Source organism: Trichosurus vulpecula, chromosome 4 (genome assembly GCF_011100635.1).
Source record: "Trichosurus vulpecula isolate mTriVul1 chromosome 4, mTriVul1.pri, whole genome shotgun sequence".
Taxonomy (NCBI): domain Eukaryota; kingdom Metazoa; phylum Chordata; class Mammalia; order Diprotodontia; family Phalangeridae; genus Trichosurus; species Trichosurus vulpecula.
This window is the reverse complement of record NC_050576.1, coordinates 395,164,620-395,184,828: the sequence shown is the minus strand read 5'-3', so window position 1 is coordinate 395,184,828 and position 20,209 is coordinate 395,164,620. Positions and strand designations below refer to the sequence as shown.

General features: G+C 40.8%; 1 protein-coding gene across 2 annotated transcripts in view; it reads left to right on the top strand.

Annotated features, from left to right (window-relative positions):
* The first annotated feature begins 9,939 nt into the window (after window positions 1-9,939).
* LIMS1 (LIM zinc finger domain containing 1) overlaps window positions 9,940-20,209 on the top strand; it is a 206,610-nt gene continuing 196,340 nt past the window's right edge. For both annotated transcript variants that reach the window (XM_036755121.1, XM_036755120.1), the window contains exon 1: window positions 9,940-10,179. In XM_036755121.1, coding sequence (XP_036611016.1) covers window positions 10,148-10,179 — 32 coding nt within the window. In that variant the 5' untranslated portion in view covers window positions 9,940-10,147. The remainder of the gene's footprint in view (window positions 10,180-20,209) is intronic.

The following is a 20,209-nucleotide window of genomic DNA, read 5'->3' as shown; positions in this document are numbered from 1 at the left end:
AAAGTTTTAAAAACAGATGTTCAAAAACAAACAAAAATGTTTTTTCATGCAACTAGAAAATAAGATACACAGACAATAGGGTGTAGAAATTTATCTTTCCCTACAAGAAAGGAAGGGAAAAAGGGATGGGAGGGGAGTGGGGTGACAGAGGGGAGTGCTGACTGGGGAACAGGGCAACCAGAATATAAGCCATCTTGGAGTGGGTGGGAGGGTAGAAATGGGGAGAAAATTTGTAATTCAAACTCTTGTGAAAATCAATGCTGAAAACTAAATATGTTAAATAAATTAAAAAAAAAACCACTGAAACAAAAAAAAAATAAAAGACATCTATGACAGCATTTGTAGGCAGGGAGAGACAAGCCAAGAGATAAGATGAAGGTGAAGATGAGAGAGCAGGACAGATCAGTGGGACACAATCAAAGAGGAGATCAGTTGAGGTTAGATAATATGAATTGTTAATGGGTTCATTTGGGACAATTTGTGACTTCGTTGAGCATCATTCAGCAGCCTGAGAATAGAAGAGAAAAAGGCAGAGGAGAAGATGGTCCAGTATTAAGAAATGGCAGAAAGATGTGGAGAGATTAAAAGGTGGACAGAAGGCAGTGTCATGTTGAACTGTTTAGCAAAAAAAAAAAAAAAAAGTCAAGCCTGAAGGGAAAAAAATGAAGCCAGAGAAGAAATGATGGGAGTGAAAAACAACAGAGAGGGACAGATGGATTGAAAGTCAGAGTGAAAACAGTACCTGGTATATAATAGATGCTTAATAAATACTTGTTAACTGAATGATGAATAGTGAATGATGAACCAAATGAAGAACAGGTCTGGAGAAACAAGTTAGAGACAGAGATAGAAGGACAGGTTATGATCAGGAAAGTGAATTTCAAAGTTTAAAATCATGGAGATGGTATATTTTAGATAATGATGTTGAAGTATGATGTGTGAAATGACAGACCAAAGATACAAAATGAAACATATTTTTGGGCACGGTCAATGGGGGAATTTGCTTTGTTTGACCATATATAGTTGTTGCAAGGATTTTCTTCTTTTTGTCCCAAAGGGGAAGAAAGTAGGAGGAAGAGAAAAGAAAAGAAAAAAAAAGTTTAAAAACTGAGGTATGAAATACACCACCACCTCTCCCCTTCCCCTCCCCCAACCTGGTACTTCAGGTAGAAAGAAGATGGAGGTCATCGGAGTTTGCTGAATTGGGAGGCCAGTGTTTGAAGTAGTATTTAAAGGGATATTATTGCAAATACAGAAATTTGCAAGGATGAAGGCAAGGGTGGGGGGGGCGGGGGGAGAAGAATCCTTTGACCTGGGGTCTGAAATGATTATGAAAGGAGGGAAGTGAACCGGGGAACAGACAGTCGACTACATTATAAGGCTCAAATTCTGTTGAGGGAACCACCATTCTTCCAGTCAGGTTAAAAGACTAGGAATCATTCTAAAGTCTTCCTTCTGGCTTTCTCTTCTCCACTCCCTATAACCCTTCCGTTGCCAAGTCTCTTCAACGATATCTTCCGTAACTTCCCTAGAATCTCCCCTTTCCACTAACACCAAAATCACTCTAACTCAGTCCTCATTACCCTCCTTGTATCCAAAATATACTTTCTTCAATCTGTTCTTTCCTCAGCTGTGAAACTTCTGAGAGAGGGAGGGAGGGGGAGAGAGAGAGAGACGGAGAGAGAGGGAGAGAGAGAGAGACAGAGAGACAGAGAGACAGAGAGAGAGAGAGAGAGAGAGACAGAGAGAGAGAGAGAGACAGACACACAGAAAGAGACAGAGAGAGAGGGAGAGAGAGAGAGAGACAGAGAGACAGAGAGAGAGAGAGAAAGATTTAAAGGGAATCAGCTCCCTTGGGTAGCAACAACAATTCAATCGTTTTTATTGTTTCTGCCTTCCTTCCTGAAATGCTGCACACCACTTTGATTCAAGCAATTGGCTGGAAACGTTCTGTTCAAAAACTTCCACAAGCTGGAAGTGGAAACATTTGGTATTTTGGTAGATCTATGATTTCATTAATGTGAGTACTCCCTCCCCTTGTGCAGATCCTAACCTCTACATGACTTCTCAAACTGTGGAATTCTTGTACATGTTTTCTAATAAATGCTCCATACAGAATCTACACACTCTTAGCTCTTTTGGAATCTGGGGACCAACATAACACTCGGGCTGTTGTCTCTCATTCCTGCTGCATGACTAACCCACCTCCTTTTCCAGCTGCATGTGGTACTCTACGATGTTTTTGGCCATTCATTATATACAAATTGTTTCTGATGTGCTGCAGTCCACCAGAACTTACTATTTTTCCCCTAAAACTCACTCCTCTAACTTCACGATATCTGTCAAGGGCAGCCAGATGGTGCAGCGCATGGTATGATGGACAGAGTGATGGACCTGGAGTCAGAAAGATTCATCTTCCTGAATTCAAGTCTGGCCTCAGACACTTACTAGCTGGTTGACCCTGGGTAAATCACTTACCCCTGTTTGCCTCAGTTTCCTCATCTGCAAAATGAACTGTAGAAGGAAATGGCAAACCACTCCAGTATCTTTGGCAAGAAAACCCCAAATGGGGTCACAAGGAATCAGACACAACTAAATGACAACAATCTGTCAAGCACACTTCCAGTCTTCCAGGTTGTTTTAGTCTTGGCCTTGATTTCTCACTCTTTTCTTGCCTACAAACCCAGTCAGTTGCCAAACTTTGCCATTTCTACTTCCACAATAGATTTCTCATTCAACTCCTTCTCTCTACTCACACAACCACCACTTCAGTTCAGGCTGCCATTACTTCTTGCCTAGATTATGGCAATACCTTGTAATTGGAATCATAGCTTCAAGTTTTTTTCCCATTTCAATCTATTCTTTACACAGCTGCCAAAACGATTTTCTTTATATTTATTTTATATCTTTTGATTTCATTTTTTCAATTAATAAGCATTTATTTTCTCTCCCTCCCATTTCCCAATTACCCCCTCCCCCAGGCCAATTAAAAAGAAAAACAAAATTCTTGTAATAAATATGCATAGTCAAGCAAAAATATAGGTCTCATTCAGCATAGTGAGTCCATCAACTCCCTGTTAAGAGGTGGGCAGCGTGCTTCATCATAGTCCCCTGGAATCATGTTTGTTCATTGCATTTATAAGCATTATTAAATCTTTCATGGTTGTTTTTCTTTACAGTATTGTTATTGTGGAAATTGTTCACCTATTTTTGCTGACTTCAAGCTGCTTAAATTTTACATGCAGTTTTATATCCAGGTCAAAGTGATTTTCCTTAAGCAAAGATTTGGCTATTTCACTCCCTTGTCTAATAAACTCCTCTAATGCCTTCAGATTAAAATGTAAACTCCTTTGTCTTCTAAAACCTTACGCAACTATTTTTCCTCGACCTTTTCTTTCAGTCTTCTTATCCATTACTCCTGTTCCCATTCTCTACAGTCCAGCCAAACTGGCCTCCTTTATGTTCCATTCAGCACTCCATCCCCCATCTCTGAAGCTTGGTACTGGCTGTCTCCCATGCCTGAATGCCCTTCCTCCTCATCCCTGCTTCCAAGAATTCCTTTGCTTTCTTCAAGACATAGTTTGAGTGCTACCAAACACTACTGTCTAAAATCTGCCAAACAAGCTTCTCTTGATTCCCCAGCTATTGGTGCCCTTCCTCCTTATCTTTGACTTACTTCTCTATACATTTCCCTGTATGTATGTGTTGTTTCCCAGTTAGGATGTAAGATCCTTGAAGGAAGGCATTATTCCCCTTTCATCTTTGCATTCCCAGTGTCTGGTATAGTGCTTAACTCAGCATATTACAGGTACTTGATATATTCTTGTCCATAGACTGATTGATAGACCAGGGAAGCTTTCCTATTGTACTTTGAGTTACTTGTGTTATTTAAGTTTTATATTCTCCCTAGAACCTATTTACTATTGATTTAATTTTATTTCTTCTCAGATCATGGTGTTTCATGACTGCATATATGTGTGTGTGTTTCATGATTCACAGTTAATTAACATCACTGGAGTCTATTACTCACCAGTGGTGTAATCTTAGGCAAATTACTTCACTTTTCTGGACATTTCTGTGGCATTTCTAAATGCCACAAATATTGGTGATAGAAAGCCGAGCATTTGTGACAATCAAAAGTTCAGAATCACTGAAAGTACTATAATTTACCAAAGGCAACCGAACCTCATTTCTTTCTAATTCAGGGCCCAGATTATTGTGTCTCTATGGCACTTGTCCAAGATATGAATATTTTAAAAATGGGTTTTTATTGACACCTTTTATTTTCCCCTGTATCTCAGCCTCTCTCCCCTATCAGAGAGCCCACCAAGTGGGAGAGAGCTAAGCAGACCAGATCATAGCTCTCTCCTTTTATCTAGCTTTCAACTTTTTCCTTCTAGACTAGATGCTAACCCCTCCCCCAAAGGAGGGAGCTCCAATACCCTGATCTACCTAGACCTTTGGGCTGATTTGCCCTTTCCAAAAAGTTGGGCCCAAGCCCCTCTAACCCTTCAGCTGTGGAGCAGGTGTGGTCATTCACACCATTTTGATAAGCAGAGTGTCACCAGCTATAATTCATGGCAAGATGGAGGGCCAATGGATTTTAGAATCTGCCCTATTAGTATACCCTCTAGACCTGTTTCAAAACTCCCTTCTATGTGTGGTTTTCTACCATTAGAAGGTGATTATGTCAGCAGGTACCATCTTGGCTTTAGTATTTGTATCTCCAGTGCTTTGCACATAGTAAATGCTTTTTTGTTCATTCATTCATTCATTCATATCTCCCTGTTTAACACCTTGCTTGGTATCAGTATTCAAAGAGTTACTGAAGAAGTTATCCCCGTGGAGTTTTCTAAGATGATCCCTTGTCTGAAAAGGGCCTTGAAGGCCTTATTTTGCACTGACCAAGTCAAAAACTTTCTTAAAAGGAACAAGAAATAAACTCAGTGGGATCTTAAATTCTGTGCATCATTTTGTTAGTTTTGTGGCCACAACTATATAATGTGCTATAGAAAATCACCTGCAGAAGCCTGCCTATTTTTCTTAAGGATATCTTGGATTCATGCATAGATTATTGGCTTAGTAATTTTATACATATGAAAGATAAAGAATGGCATAGTAGATAGAAAGTAGGCCTGTGTGATACCAGTTCCTAGAATACATAACTTCTCAGGACTCTTGGCCAGTGGTACTGAACTCAGATACAGGGGCCAGTAGTCTGCGCATAAGGAACCTTGCAAGCCACATACTGAAACAGTTTTAAAATGTAATGTTATCTATGTTTGATTGTATTTTTATTTATTCTGTTATTTACCCATTACATTTTAATCTGTTTCTGGCTCTGGTTTGACACCTCTGCTCCATGTACCTCCTTAAGACTATAAGAATCAGAGAAGGTGTATACTTGTATTATTAGAAGGAATTTGTTTGCCTATGACTTCCCTAATAGTGAAAAATCACACTTTGGTCACTATCACATTTTGGTCACTACCCCTATTCTATGAAAAAGCAGGCCTACACCAAGTTTACTCTGATGCATTAGAGTGGTATAGAGGTTACCTTGGGTTCTTAAAGGTTACAGCATGGGTACAAGCATGGATAGATGCTACCATGCTCAAAGTCTTTTGGTTTAGTTCTGGCAACAAACAGTCTACTTTCCAAGGACCAGCCTAGCTTAGTATCATGGGTACTATGAATCATGTTGTTTTTAGGCCATCTATAAATATTAGCTTAGCTATTGGTACTCTAAATGTGAATTCCACATTCAATGACTTGAGGAACTGAATCTTATCAGTATTGACATTCTTACTGAAAACAAAAGTCAGAAGGAAGATGGAAGAAGAGATCATAGGTTCTCCTTGGGAAGGCAAATAAGGGAGTTGATTTTATTTTGTACCCCAAATCCACAAGAAACATCATTTCATGAGAAATTTGGTAATCTCCTATTACAGTTCTTATAACCTTTTAAAGCTCACAAGATTGGAAGCTTTAATGCCTTCACTTAGAATGGGAAAAAAAACCCAGAGAGGCTAAGAACCAGGGCCCATTTCTCAGGGCTACCTGGCCTTAATGGTAAGAAGTTCTCAGGGCCTCTCCCCATCTAATATTGTCTCTCACCAGCACTATCTCTTTGTCCATGTGCAGAGCAGATGATGGGATAAACCCAAAGAGACTAGGCTGAAGCTGAGTTTCGCCTCTTTGTTGTCCCTAGTTTTGGCTACACAGCCAGTTGAAAAAAGATTCCTCCTACCCATGTTGTTAGCAGATCTGATGTAGCTACAGAATGTCTATATATGTTCAAGCCTGTCTATTTCTCATCATCATGACTCCTCTGGAAGCAGACTCCCTACTTCTTCTAAGTTTGCATCAACAAAATGCACTAATTAATTCTGCCCATGTGCTAATCCCTTAAGGGGGTGGCTTATATACATACATACATACACACATGTGTGTATGTATGTATATAAAGGTAATAGATTATATGTAAACATATGTATATATGCACATACATACACACATGTTTATACATGTGTATCTATCTATCTATCTATCTATCTATCTATCTATATATAATCTTACTTCCCCAATAGAATGTAAACTCCTTGAGGGCAAAAACTGTTTCATTTTTTTCCCTTTGCATCTCCAATGCTTGGCACAGTGACTGAAATTAAATAAATACTTAATAAATACTTGTTGGTTGATTGATAAGTATTTGAAAAAAAGACTATCATGAAAATAATTGCAGTTTGTACATCAACTTCTATTGCAAAGGTTGAAGAGATAAATTCTACATAGAACATAATATGATGCTTCAAACTGAATGAATTTATTTTCTTTCTCAGTGATTTCAATACAACAATGGGAATAGGTTGAGGTTAGCAAAATATAGCTTGGAAAATATGGTTTAAGCAGCATGGAATGAGAGAGGTCAAAGATTTGTAGAATACAAAGGATCACCCCACCTGTAGGTCACAAATACTTCCTTTAAGAAAATAGCTGGAAGGCTTTGGTTATGGCAAGCTCCCAATATCAATAGAAAAATTAAATTGATTTTATTTTAACAGACAGGAAATGACTCCTTATGAATGGAGGAGTCATTCTTAAATCAAAGGCCTGTGTATAGTCAGTCCATTGATTTGCTGTAGCAAAGATTAAAATTAATACAAAGCTAGATGAAACAAGAAAAAAACAAGAAAACATGGTGTACAATAAAAATAGCTTCAATATGACCTATTTAAACAAGTTAATCACACCAAAAATTTGGAAATGGATGAAGGAAAGGACATTGATATGAACATATAATAATTTCATGCAGGAGTTTAACCAATGAAAAGGAACTGTCCTAACAAGGAAGTCAAAAGAGCCTAACAACCACCTTAGTCAAATGTGGAAATATGTTGAGCATGATTGTACATGTATAACCTACACCAGATTGCTTGCTGCCTTGGGGAGGGGAAAGAGGAAGAAAAATTTGGAACTGAAAATTTTACAGAAATGAATGTTGAAAACTATCTTTACATGTTATTGAAAAAAAATACTATTAAGAAAAAAACCACCTGAGTGAACAAGAATTTGACATAGTTGCCAGACAGAAAGATATGGCACCCCAGGAAAATGTGTTTTGGAATAGAAATAAATTTGTAAAACTTTGTGGATAATGATGATTAGACAACCACAGTCAATATTGCCTCATAAAACAGCAACATGCTGTGGAGGGTCAGTTAGGATTTGGGGACCTGTCACTTTGCTTTGAAGCAAAAACTCTCTAAAATGGTGTCATTTGTGGTTAGTCAGAAGCCAGACCAAAGACAAAGAAGAATCCATGTATAAAAATTAGGTATCTGTAGCTAAATGTGTTGGGATATAATTTGGTAGTTAAATCAGGTAGTTCTTGGTCTCAAGTAGATAGGAACATGGTATTTGTTGTTGTTTGTCCTTTGTTCTCAGAGAGGACCAATGACATCAGGAGGATGATGTCTTGACTTGCAAGTGAGTTGGATTTAAGAGAGGCAGAGCTGTGCAAACTCATCAGCCTCACTCTCTTTTCCAGGGTCATCTGAGTCCAGTGGCAAGACATAAATCAGGAAGACTGAAGATAACCCCAGAACATTGGTGGTTGCATACAGAAGAGCCCATGAGAGGAATATAACCCGAAAGGGTCTAAGGGAAAGGCCCCTATTTACAAAAATATTTATAAAACACTTTTTGTAACATCAAAAGTCTAGGACTGTGTTTTTGTCTTTCTTTGGATCACAGTGACTGGAACATATTAAGCATTTAATAAACACTTGTTGACATTGACATCTACTCCGGCATTATCTGGAATAGGTTAGCGGGGTCTTTTTTTTTTTTTTTTGAGGCAATCTGGGTTAAGCGACTTGCCCAGGTAAGTACCTGTCTGAGGTCAAATTTGAACTCAGGTCTTCCTGCCTCCACTGCGCCACCTAGCTGCTCCCTTAGCGGGGTCTTATTTCGGTAAGAGGGCCTCTTGCCTTTCCCAAATGCCTACATCCTGCCTGGAATTCCTTTAATAGGAGCCAGAACTTTTCATTTCACCAGTAGAGGGAAGGGTATAGTGCAAATATCTTCCAAGAGGAAATTTATACTGTGTGAATTATTGATATCAGGTTCTTTCCAGAGAACAAATTTTGATAAAGAGAACAGGGAGGGGACTGTTAGCCTCACCCTTTAGACACAAGTGTAGAAACTGAAACTGAATTTCTATTCCATAATTTTTCCTGGATAGGACCTCTCTTCCTTTTGATAGCATTGTAATAGAATAAGCGCTATCATTCTCATTTTACAAATAAGACAGGCGCTGCCTACCAGGGATGCAAAACCTGCACCCTCGTGGCCACATGCAGCCCTCTAGATCCTCAAGTGCAGACCTCACTTGAGGATCTAGAGGGCCGCATGTGGCCTTGAGGCCACAGTCCCCCCCACCCCCACCTGACTGTGACTCTTCCATTTACTAATTTGTGGCCTTGGTTTTCTCACCAGGAAAATGTAGTGGGAGGCTACAAAGTCTTTAAGGCCTTTTCCAGCTCTAAATCCTCCAGTCCAAATGAGGTTAAGTGATTTGTCTAGGTTCACAAAGTTAGTGGCATGGTTGCGAGTAGAACCCAAATCTCCTAATTCTCAGTCTTAGTGAATCATTCATATTCTCTCACCTGATTTGCCTTTATTACGGCCAAGCCGTGGGACAAAACTGCAAAGTGACCCTGAGGTGAAGCTGAAAGTAGCGTGGCTCTGTTTGCTGATGTACCAGCAGTGCCCTAATTAGAAGAATATTCAGTGCTGCAAAACCTTGCAGTAGTTGACAGAGCTAAAAAGGGAGGGTGGTAAAGATTTTGTGGTCCTGTCTGTGGCATGCACAGCGTGCCTGGCCAGAAGCGCCACCTTGACCAGGGAATTACCGAGGCCCAGCTCGTGGGGGCGGTTCATGCTTTCTCAGACCCAGTCCTGCATGCACGTGTCTCGAGTTGCCAGGGCTTTCTCTCTAACCCGATCTGGGGCACTCAGTGGGTCCAGGAATCTAATTTGGGGGTGCTCCCTAAGCCGGGAGAGAAGAAGTTAAGAGAGGTTGGGGAAGGAAAAAGAATGAATGGCTCGGTTCGCGTAGCCTCCAAGGGCTGCGGTTTTGGGAAGAGGGCCGTACCGTATGCCTCCTTCCCGGTCCCCCTCCCCCAGGTCCCGGGGCGCTTGCAGCCACGTTCACTCTCCCACCCTGGCGGCCAACCGCGAAAAGGCACCGCGGCGGCGCTGGAGTGAGCGAGAGAGCTAAGAGAGGGGCTGGGGAAGCGCCTGCAGCGCCGCGCCATTACGAAGTGCTGGGGAGGAGACTGACTGCCTGGCGAGCTCTCTTCCACGCTCCCCGCCCCATCCCCCGCTGCTTTCCCCGCCTCCCCTTCCTGCTTTTGGGAGCAGCCCCCTCCCAGCCTGGCCCGGCCCGCCGGCCCCCCAGTCCTGGCAGAGCTCAGGCTACTGGAGCCTTTGCGCCCTGGGGCTCCGTGCAGACGCGCGCCAGTGGCTCGGGTACGAGGGGATCTGGACTTCTGGTGGCTGCGGCGGTGAAAAGAGAAAGGACAGGAGGAGGAGACGGCGGCGTTGGAGTGGTGTCAGAGGACGTCCTAGAGCTGCCGGGAAGATGTTGGGGGTTGCGGCGGGAATGACCAACAGGTAACAAGATGACTCCCTCTTTTGCACGCATCCCCTCCCGCCCCCATTCATCCCCTGCTGCTGCTGCTGCTGTGGTGGCAACTACGGGAGGAGGAGGAGAGGAGCGGGAGGAGGAGAAAGTGGATTAAGAGGAGGCGGGGAATGGTGCCGAGATTTGCTCCCGAAGCTAGCCAACGTGGGGCTGCTCCACACTTGTAGTTAGCTCTTTCTTTTTTTGCTCCCTCCGGCGCTGGGGCGCTGTGGGGGTGGCAGCTCCGGTCCTTGGCTGCCGGCGTCTGTAGGTGCTGGGCGGAGGCTCCCGAGAAGCTGCCCGGGGGCTACGGAGGAAGCCTTGGTCGCGCTGGCCAGGTTCGCGGCTAGGGCTGCGCAGCTCCCAGGGAGTGGGGCTGCGGGTTGATTGCCGCACCTCCGCGCCGAGAGCTCGGGCTTCGGGAGCACCGCCTTCGGTGCGAGGAGGGGGAGGGAAGCCTCTGGTGGGTCAAGGGGCGATGACCTTTTGTGCCCACCGTACGACTCGAGGTAGGGGCAGGGGGCCATTTGTCTTGGTTTAGTGGGGCTATGACCTTCTGTGCCCACCACACCACTGGAGGCAGGGGGGCATTTGTCTTGGTTTAGTGGGGCCAGAGGAGAAGCAGGCTCCGGAGTAGAAGAGCCTCTCCTGGGGTAGAGACTTTTCTTTTCTTTTTTAACCGAGTCAGCATTTGTGCGGTCGGTGGTTGCAGCCGTCCGATGGTTTTTGATGTCTTTTCCACAGTGCCTTTTCGCTCCTCCCTTCCCCCAGCCCCTGGAGTGGGCTGGCCAGCCGAAGATGTCTGAGTCGGTAGTGAGTCTGAAGTCTGCTTCGGCATGGTCTCCAGCCCACGATCTGGACTTTGACCTCGGGCTGGCTCTGAGTGGGTGTGGGAAGGGTGGCCGGGGGTTAAGCCAGCCCGGGTAGGTCAAGGAGGTTGAGGGAGCCGTGGGGCCTGGAAGGGAAGCAGCTGGCCCCGGAAACACCAGAAAAGATTGAAGTGCAGCAGCACTCAGTTAATTGAAAAACCTGTGTTGTCCTCGCAGTTCCCCAGAGCAGGCAACTGAGGGGCAAAGTAAGGGCACAGTGACTAACGACAGTACGTGTGCGCTTGTTGGGGCTGCTCTTTCAGGATTGGGCTGGTTTTAGAGCAGGCTGGATGGAGCTCTGGGTGTCAGTGTTCCTTTTGCAGCCCGCATGTTGTTTTAGTGGCGGCTCCCTGTGCAGAACGGAATTCTAGCATTTTTACAAGTTACCAACTTATTGGTTGAAGTTCTACCTAAAATTCTTCCCCACCCCGCCCCCTTTACTGCACAGTTGTGGCACCTCTAACCTACAGAGGAAATGCTAACTGAATATTTCTGCATCACCCTAAGGATTCATGGGGGGAGCAACAAGTAGATAAGTCCTTTTGGTTTACTGGAGCACGGTGTTGTAGTGGAAAGACCCAGTGGACTTGGAATCTTGGCGACCTGGGTACAGATCTGATACTTATTATCTGTGTGATCCTTGGACAAATCACTTAGTTTCTCTGAGCCTATTTCCTCACTTGTAAAGTAATACTAGTAATACTTGAAATGCCTACCAAAGTTGTGAGGAAAGCCTAATATAGATGCCAATAATTATTAATTGTAATAAATGTCAGGTTTTAATTTTAATTGATTTTTGAGGAGATTGCTCATTTGTGTCTAAGAACCTTTACCTGAGAACCTGATTTTTAAGAAGTACCTGATGTTTTCCCTTTGGATGTGACCTTTCTGTGTGCAATAGTCAAAAAGCATTTCTTCAGGCTTACTCTGTGCCAGGTACTGTGCTAAATGCCAGGAAGACAAAGAAAGACAGAAGCTGTCCCCTGCCCTCAAAGAGCCCACTTTCTGATGTACATAATGTATCATTTGTAATGAATTTTAAAATTAAAGTATAGTTTTTTTTCTTTTTTAAAATATTAATGTTGAATTAAAAGTAGGGGAGGAGAAAGTCTAAAATTACAGTTGCCTGCTGAAATGCCAGGGAGTGTGGGTATTGAATATTGGGTAAGTCATATGCCTCTCTTGGCCTGTTTTTCTCTTTTGTTAAATGAGATGTTGGACTAGATGAACCTAAGGTCTCTTCCGGTTTTGATATTCTGTCTGCCAAACATTTATTATTGTTTATGATATGTCAGGCACCAGAGATGCAAAATGCTAAATAAAACTGTCCTTTGCTGTCTATGGGAGGAGATGAATACTTGGACACCTCTTGGATCAGTGACTACTCCCTTCAGTAGTGCAGAATGCCACCCATGTACACCTTCCTATTCTGTTCAACTATTGTTAATAATAATAGCATTTAAAGAGGCTTTCATGTTATTATCTTATTTGATCCTCACAACAGCCCTAGGAGAGAGGTGATATTATTATTCCAATCTTTCAGATGAAGAAACCAAGGCAAACAGAGGTTAAGTGACCTGCCCAGGGTCACTCAGGTGTTAAGGTCTGAGGTGGGATTTGAACTCAGGTCGTTGAGAGTCTAGGTCTCAGTCTCTATCCATCGTGCCCCAGATCCTGCAAATGCCCCCACAGGAGGTCTACCCAGCCTTCTGGGGCCTTTCCTGGGGATTCCTTGATATTTGCTGGCTATCAGTGGAGCATAGGACTGGTTATTGGTTGTCCTTTGTTAAACCTTCCTACTGATCTCTGAAACCTTTTCTTCTGGGTTATTAATTATTCGTTCATCATCTGCTGCAGTCTCTAGCTTGCCATGTCATTTTTCAGGTGATCTGCAACTTTAATTCTTTGGAGACTGTGGTATTCTACAACTCAGAGTCAGAAAGCATCACAAGGAGATTATTGGTGTTAAAAGATGGGCCTTTGTTTCAGGGAGAAGCCTGAAGGCACTAAAGCATTGTGTAATTTCCCAAATGCAGATACAATCCAGCCTCTTCTTCCCCTACTAATTTCTGACCCAGCTCACTGTCCATCGGCAGTGTTTGTCCAAGATACACATGCATTTAGTACTGATGGCCTAGCTCCATAACTGTATATCATAGCCTGAACAATAGGCATTCTTCATCCACTTAGTTCGTGGTCTAAGGAGCTTTTACTCTATAGATGGTCCTACTGATGAATTGCAATGCCTTAATTTAATTAATGTCACCTCCCATTTCAATTTATGAGATCACAGTTCAGTTGTGCTTTCATTCAAAACAAGGTTACATTTTCAGGATTCTACTACAGAACTGCATATTCGACAATTTTAACTTTTTTCTTTATGCTGTGATGAGAGAGACAGGAAGAAAGGAGAGAAAGAGGAGGGAGGGGAGAGGAGAGAAAGAAAAGGAAGAGAAAGATGAGTTGAGAAACAAAACAGAGAAAAGGAGAGGAGAGAGGGAAAAAAGATAAGGGAAGAGGGAAAGAGAGAGAAAAAAGGAGAAATAAAGGAAAGAAGAGGGGAGAGTGATGATTATTACCTGAAAGGAACCACAAAGATCACCTGGTTCAGATGTGTTAAACTCAAATAGAAACAGATACCTGTGCATGTAGACGTTGTCGTTCAGTCGTTTTCAGAGCATATCGACTTAGAATATTGCAAATTAATATTATCTATGTGTTGCATTTTTATTTATTAAACATTTTACAATTACATTTTAACCTAGTTTGGGAGTTTTGTTGGTTGCTTGGGAATTTGACAACTCAGACCCAATCCATTCCTCAGAGAAGTTTAATGATTTATCTAAGAACCTATAGTTAGAAAAAGTGTCAGAATTAGAATTGGAACATGTATGGTCTAAATACAAATATAGCCTTGTTTCCACTATCCCCACCCCACTACATACATGTGCATGGATCTTGCTCAAAAAAATAAAAGACAGCACTTTAGGTTTACAGTACATATAAAGGCCTTATCCCATTTGAACCTAACAAAAAATCCTGTAAGATAGGCACTAAAGGTATTGCTACCCACACTTTAGAGATGAGGAAACTTACCCTCCGAAGTGATTTGCCCATCATTACAGCAGGTATGTTCCCTAGGCAGTGTTCAAACCCAGGTCTTTCCTGTCTCCAAGCCCAATGCTTTCCCTAGTATTTTACAAGCTAAAATACATGCATATTATTTGGGATTTTAAAATGGGAAGGGTCATAGTATTGTTTTCAGATATCACCCAGTATGCTAACTTTTGGGTTCTTAATAGAACCTGGTGACCGAGTCTTCTCAGTTCAGTTAATGGATAAAGCGAAGCTGTTGGTATAATGAAAAGAACTCTGGCCTTGGAGTCAGGAGACCTGGGTTCTATTCCTGGTTCTGCTATTAACTTGCTGAGTAACAGGGCAAATCACTTGATCTTTCTGGCTTCAGTCCTCTCATCGGTGAAATAAGCAATTTAGACAGAAAGACGACCTCCAAGGTACTTTCCAGGTCTAACATTCCATGAGTCTATGAGTCACTTGGAGGCTTAAAACTTGTGCTGTCTCTTGATAAATGGTTTCTAACCAGTTGCTGTATCTCTTTTGTTGGGGAGAAGGAAAAATATTATAAATGTTAAAATATTCCATTTAAGAATCCACTAGGAATTTCTGGTTTTTTTTTGTTTGTTTTGTTTTTTATTTGCTGAAAGTTTGGAGGGGGAAGCATTCTTATAGTACTTAAGGGTTTGCCGAGTGCTATCTTTAGAAATATCTCCTTTGATCCTTACAACAGTCCTTGGGAGGTAGGTGGTACTATTATCCCTGTTTTACAGATGAAGAAACTGAGGCAGACAGTGGTTAAGTAACTTGCCTAGGGTCACTGTATGTCTAACGCTCTATACTCTACACTACATAACTTAATATTATTATATGTATAAACTTGGGGTGTCCAAGAGGACCAGTGCTTCTGGTGAGAGGGCTTGCCTTTTCAGGGCTGCTTATCCACCTTTGGTGTCCACCTGATTCATCCAATTTTCCCCTTTGCCCCAAGAAGCTATAGCATGCACAGTGGCCACTCCCTGGTAAACGTTCTTGGCAGATGGGCTAAACCAGTTTGAAGGTAACCTCCAGGCCTCAAACCCGTAAGTGAGGTAGGGAGATGTCTGCCCTAAGCATGTGAAGACTTCTCCCGGAGAAATGGGTGGAGGAGAAGAATTTATTCCAATGGCCATGAAGGTGTCTGAAGCAGGTGCTGTGGCCCCCTTAGAGCTTAGTCACACATCAGAGACACCAAGGTCATCCACTGCACCCCCTGTCATGTTCAGTTGTTCCATCTTTTGTCCGGCCCCTGGAATTCAGCGACTCAGGAAGAGAGAGCAGGGCTGATGACTTTGTGCAACTCTGCCTCACCTAAATCCAGTTCACATGCAAGTCAAGGCGTCACACATGATGTCATTGATTTCTTCTAAAACGAAGGACAAACAACCACATGTGTAAACTCAGAGTCGATAAATGGCCAGAATAAGAAGGAAAAAAAAGGCACTTTTCCAGGAGCCTAGAGAGTGGGGTTTGAGTCTCGGCTGTGTTATGATGCTAGGCATTTCCCCACTCAGACCCAGTTCTCTCTTCTTTAAGATAAGGTTGTTTGGATCACATCAGTAGTTCCTTGCTTGTCAGCTGCGTTTTATTGCAAAGGGCCCTTGAATCTGTATGCTCACCAAACATTGTCATTTAATGTTTTTCCCCCTCTTTTTTATTTTGATTTATTTTTCAAGTAGCAAGTTTTTTTTTTTAAATTAACCTGTCCTTCTGACTACACTATCCCTCCTACTGAAGAAATTAAAGAAAAAATCCCTCAGTATATATTTACATAGTTCAATAAAATAAATTCCCATCATTTTAGACATTTGCCATGTTCAGACATTAGCCGAAAATGTATATCTCTTTCTGCATTTTAAGTTCATTCCTTTTCTGTCAGGAGATAAATCTTCATTCTTTGAACTCCTGGTTGATCACTGAGTCAAAATTGTTTTTCTCTATAATGGTGTTATCCCTGTATAAGTTGTGCTCCTACTTCTGCTTACTTTGCTCTGTATCCATTCGTAAAGGTCTTCCCAGTCTCCTTTGAAATTGTCCATTTCATAATTTTTGGAGGGAGGCAATTGGGGTTAAGTGACTTGGCCAGGGTCATATAGCTAGTATGTGTCTGAGGCCAAATTTGAACTCAGGTCCTCCTGACTTCAGGGCCAGTGCTCTATCCACTGCACCATCTAGCTTCCCCCATTTCATCATTTCTTATAGTACAATGATATGCCATTCCATTCACATATCACAGTTTGTTTAGTGATTCTCCTGAGGATACTCCATTTCCAATTTCTGGCTAAAATGAAAAGAGCTGCTGTAAATATTTTTGTACATATAGATCCTTTTCCTTTTTCTTTGATTTCTTTGGGATATAGGCCTAGTGGTATAGATGGGTCAGAGAGTATGCATGGTTTGGTAACTCTCTGGGCATAGTTCCAAATTACTTTCTAAAATACACCCACTCCACTAACAATGCACTAGCATATCTGTTCTCCCACAGGCCCTCAAACATTTGCCATTTTCTTCTTTTGTCCAAGTGTGAGGTAGAATCTCAAAGTTGCTAGAATTTGTTTTTCTCTCATTAGTAGCAACTTAGAACTTTTTTTCCATGTAATTTTGATAGTTTGGATTCCGTCCGTTGAAAACTGCCTATTCGTAACCTTTGACCATTTATCCATTAGGTAATGGCTCTTTATCTTATAAATTTGATTCAATTCCCTATATATCTTGGAAGACAAACTTGCTACAAAGATTTCTTTTCCAGTTCTCTTCTAATTCTGTCCACATTTGATTTGTTTGTAATTTTATGTAATCAAAATTGACCATTTTATCTTGTGTGAATCTCTCTATCCCTTGTTTGGTCATGAATTAATTCTTCCCTATCCATAGATCTATAGGGTACTCTTATCCTTCCTCCTAATTTGTTTATAATGTGATTTTTTTATATCTAAATCGTGTATATATTTGTAATTTATCTTGGTGTGTGTGTTTTTTCAATTATTTAATTTTTAGTTTTCAACATTCACTTTTATAAGATTTTAAGTTCTAAATTTTTCCCCTGAATCCCCCCTCCCCTCCTTAAGACAGCTTGCAATCTCATATAGGCCATACATGTACAATTATTGGTGTGTGTTATGAAATGTTGGTCTAAATCTAAACCTAATATTTACCAGACTGTTGTTTAGTTTTCCGAGTAGTTTCTTTTTATTTATTTATCTTTTAATTTATGGAATAAAACAAACGTTTCTGTAACATAGTATAATAAAAAAAGATGATTACACATGAAACCTCAGCATTTTTTTGTCAAACAGCCTTGTACTTCTCCCCAGTAACTGGGACCTTTGGGTTTATCAAATACTATTACTGTGCTTGTTGGCTTCTGTATTTGTATACTTAATCTAGTCTATTTATTGACCTCTGTTTTTTTTAAACCAGTACCAAAGCATTTTAATTATTTTTGACTTGTAGTATAGTTTGAGATCTGGTACTGATAGATCCCTTTCCTTTCCATTTTTTTTTATTATTACCCTTGAGTTGTCTTTCATTTTTCTAAATGGATTTTGATATTTTTTCCTAGGTCTATAAAATATTCTTTGTGGAGTTTGGTACAGCACTGAATAAGTAAATTAATTTAGATAGTATTGTAATTTTTTATATTGGCTTGAATTACTCATGAGCGATTAATATTTCAGAAATATATGTATATAAACTTTCCTTTTTTTTAGCTTTAATAAAAAACTGTCTTGCACTATTTTTCAAATGTATGTAGATACTGTTGTAAATAAAATAGAAATTTATTTTAAAACTTTACTAAATTTACAGTAGCTTTTGAATCACCTTTTAAAATGCACATTAGGGTTATTATTAATCTAGAGTTAGAAGGGACCTTGGATTGATTATTTACTTGGTCATCTAATCCAACCTTCTCTTTTTATAGAGGAGCAAACAGGTTTAAAACAAAATGACTTGCCCCAGCTCATACAGGCATGTAAAGGACATTGCTGGGATGACTAGTGATACAACTACTATTAGGAGAGGTTCTGAATTTTTTTTTTAATGTTAAAAAGGGTTTGGTCCTCCTAGTTTTGAAATCCTGTGCTGGTTTGCCAAGCCACCATATCATTAATCATAACGAATGAGGGGCTCAGAGACCTGTACCCAGTGTGGCAAGTGTTGCTCCTATCCATTCAGTTCTGTTCATTTCATCCGGAATGGTTTCAGTTCTCTCTTAGGATAGTTATTTATATATCTTATGTGCGCTCCCCTCTAGAGCCTCAGGGTCGTTATCCTTCCTCCACTGTCTTTTAAAACAAACACATACAAGTTAAATTCTTTAAACTAGAAGCCACCTGGTTTACTAGACTATACAGGGGGAAAAGCTGCATATTTAAAAAAAAAACTCTCATAGATATCAATCAGGACTATTCTCTCTCTGTACAACATATCCTTCATAAACTAACCGAATAATCTTTGTTTTGCATAAATTAGACTTGGTCATGTCAGATCTCTACTAAATTTTTTTTTTCAGTGGTTCCCTATTGACTTCTGAGTAAAGTTTAAACTCTTTTGACTTCTGTGACCTTCTTACCTCATATTAGACCCCTCCATGTATTACAGAATACATTGTGCTTCAGTGCTTCAAGCAAGTCAGACTTCTTTGTCTCATGGGCCCATCCTGTAATTTCCTGCCTCCTTGTATTTGTCTATCCTCCTTTTTACCTGCTGAGTTTCTACCCATCCTTTAAGACTTGACTCAGATGCCCATCATCTTCACTATGTCTCTTCCTCCATGAGTAATGACAGGACCGTGATGCCTTTTTTAAAATCTTGTTTTGCACCTCTTCAGTGCAGTGTTCTTGTGCTGGATTGGAGTCCAGGAGACCCAGAGCTCTATTCTGCTTTAGACATTTATTAGCTGTGTGACTTTGATTTAGTTACCTTCTCTCTTTTAGCCTCAGTTTCTATATCTGTAAAGTAGGAATAGCAATATTTACACCTCTGTCACAATGTTGATGGTAGGGTCGAATGAGATAATTATGTAAAGTGCCTTACAAACCTTAATGTGCTGCATAAATGTGAGCTACTATTTTTTATATAATATTGTAGTTGTTCGTGTCTTATCTCTTTCTGTAGACTCTAAGTTCCAGGAGGGTAAGGACCCTTTCTTATCTGTTCAATGATAGATACTTGTTGAATATTAATTCTTTATGTGTCGTGGATATAATTTTTTCAATGAATATTGTTCTAGAAAAGAAGTTAGGTCATTCATGTAACAAAGAGTGAGAAATAGTGATAAACAAGGTGCTACCCTGGGACCCATGAAATATTAAGACTTGGACCACAGGCATTCAAACTATTGTTCAGATCCTCCAAGACTGACTTATGGGAGGACACGGACAAAAATCGCCCAGCCGACGGTATGGTCAAGTTGTTATTCACACCATTGGAATAAGTATTCCCATCATTGAGATTTCAGGTCCATTAAAATGATGAAGTGTTGTATTAAGCCTGTGTTACATCGTTTCTTCCTCAAATGGGTGGGAAAATTTGTGTGACTACTTTATTTTCTGCCTACTCTAATTAGGTTGCCTCTCCCTTCCCAATAGTGTGGTCCATATTTAAAGTGAAAACAGAAAAAAACCAGAACACATGGTTGGATAAAGGACCTTTCTTCTGCAAAATCTTGCTGAAGTACCCTTGTCTCTTTAAATTGAGATTCCCCCCTGCCCCCCTCCACAAAACCCTGGGCTTGTTGATGGCCTTATTGATGTTAAATATTAATTTTTGACAGTTTCCAGGGTGTCTTCCAAAAACCTTAATCTTAAAATTGTTTTCAGAAACAGCCATTTGCCCCTGGCAGTTTTCACATCCTTTCTGTACTAGCTTTCCTCCCCCCCAAACCAGACATCATCTCATCTGTTACTTTTGATGTCATTAGACATTTCCACTCTAGGGGCATTTTACAACTTAGTTTTTCATATTAGACAATATTTCTGGTTCTAGTTAATCCTACAAGGTAATTTAATTCAGTGTTAGGGAAAAAAGGAAATAA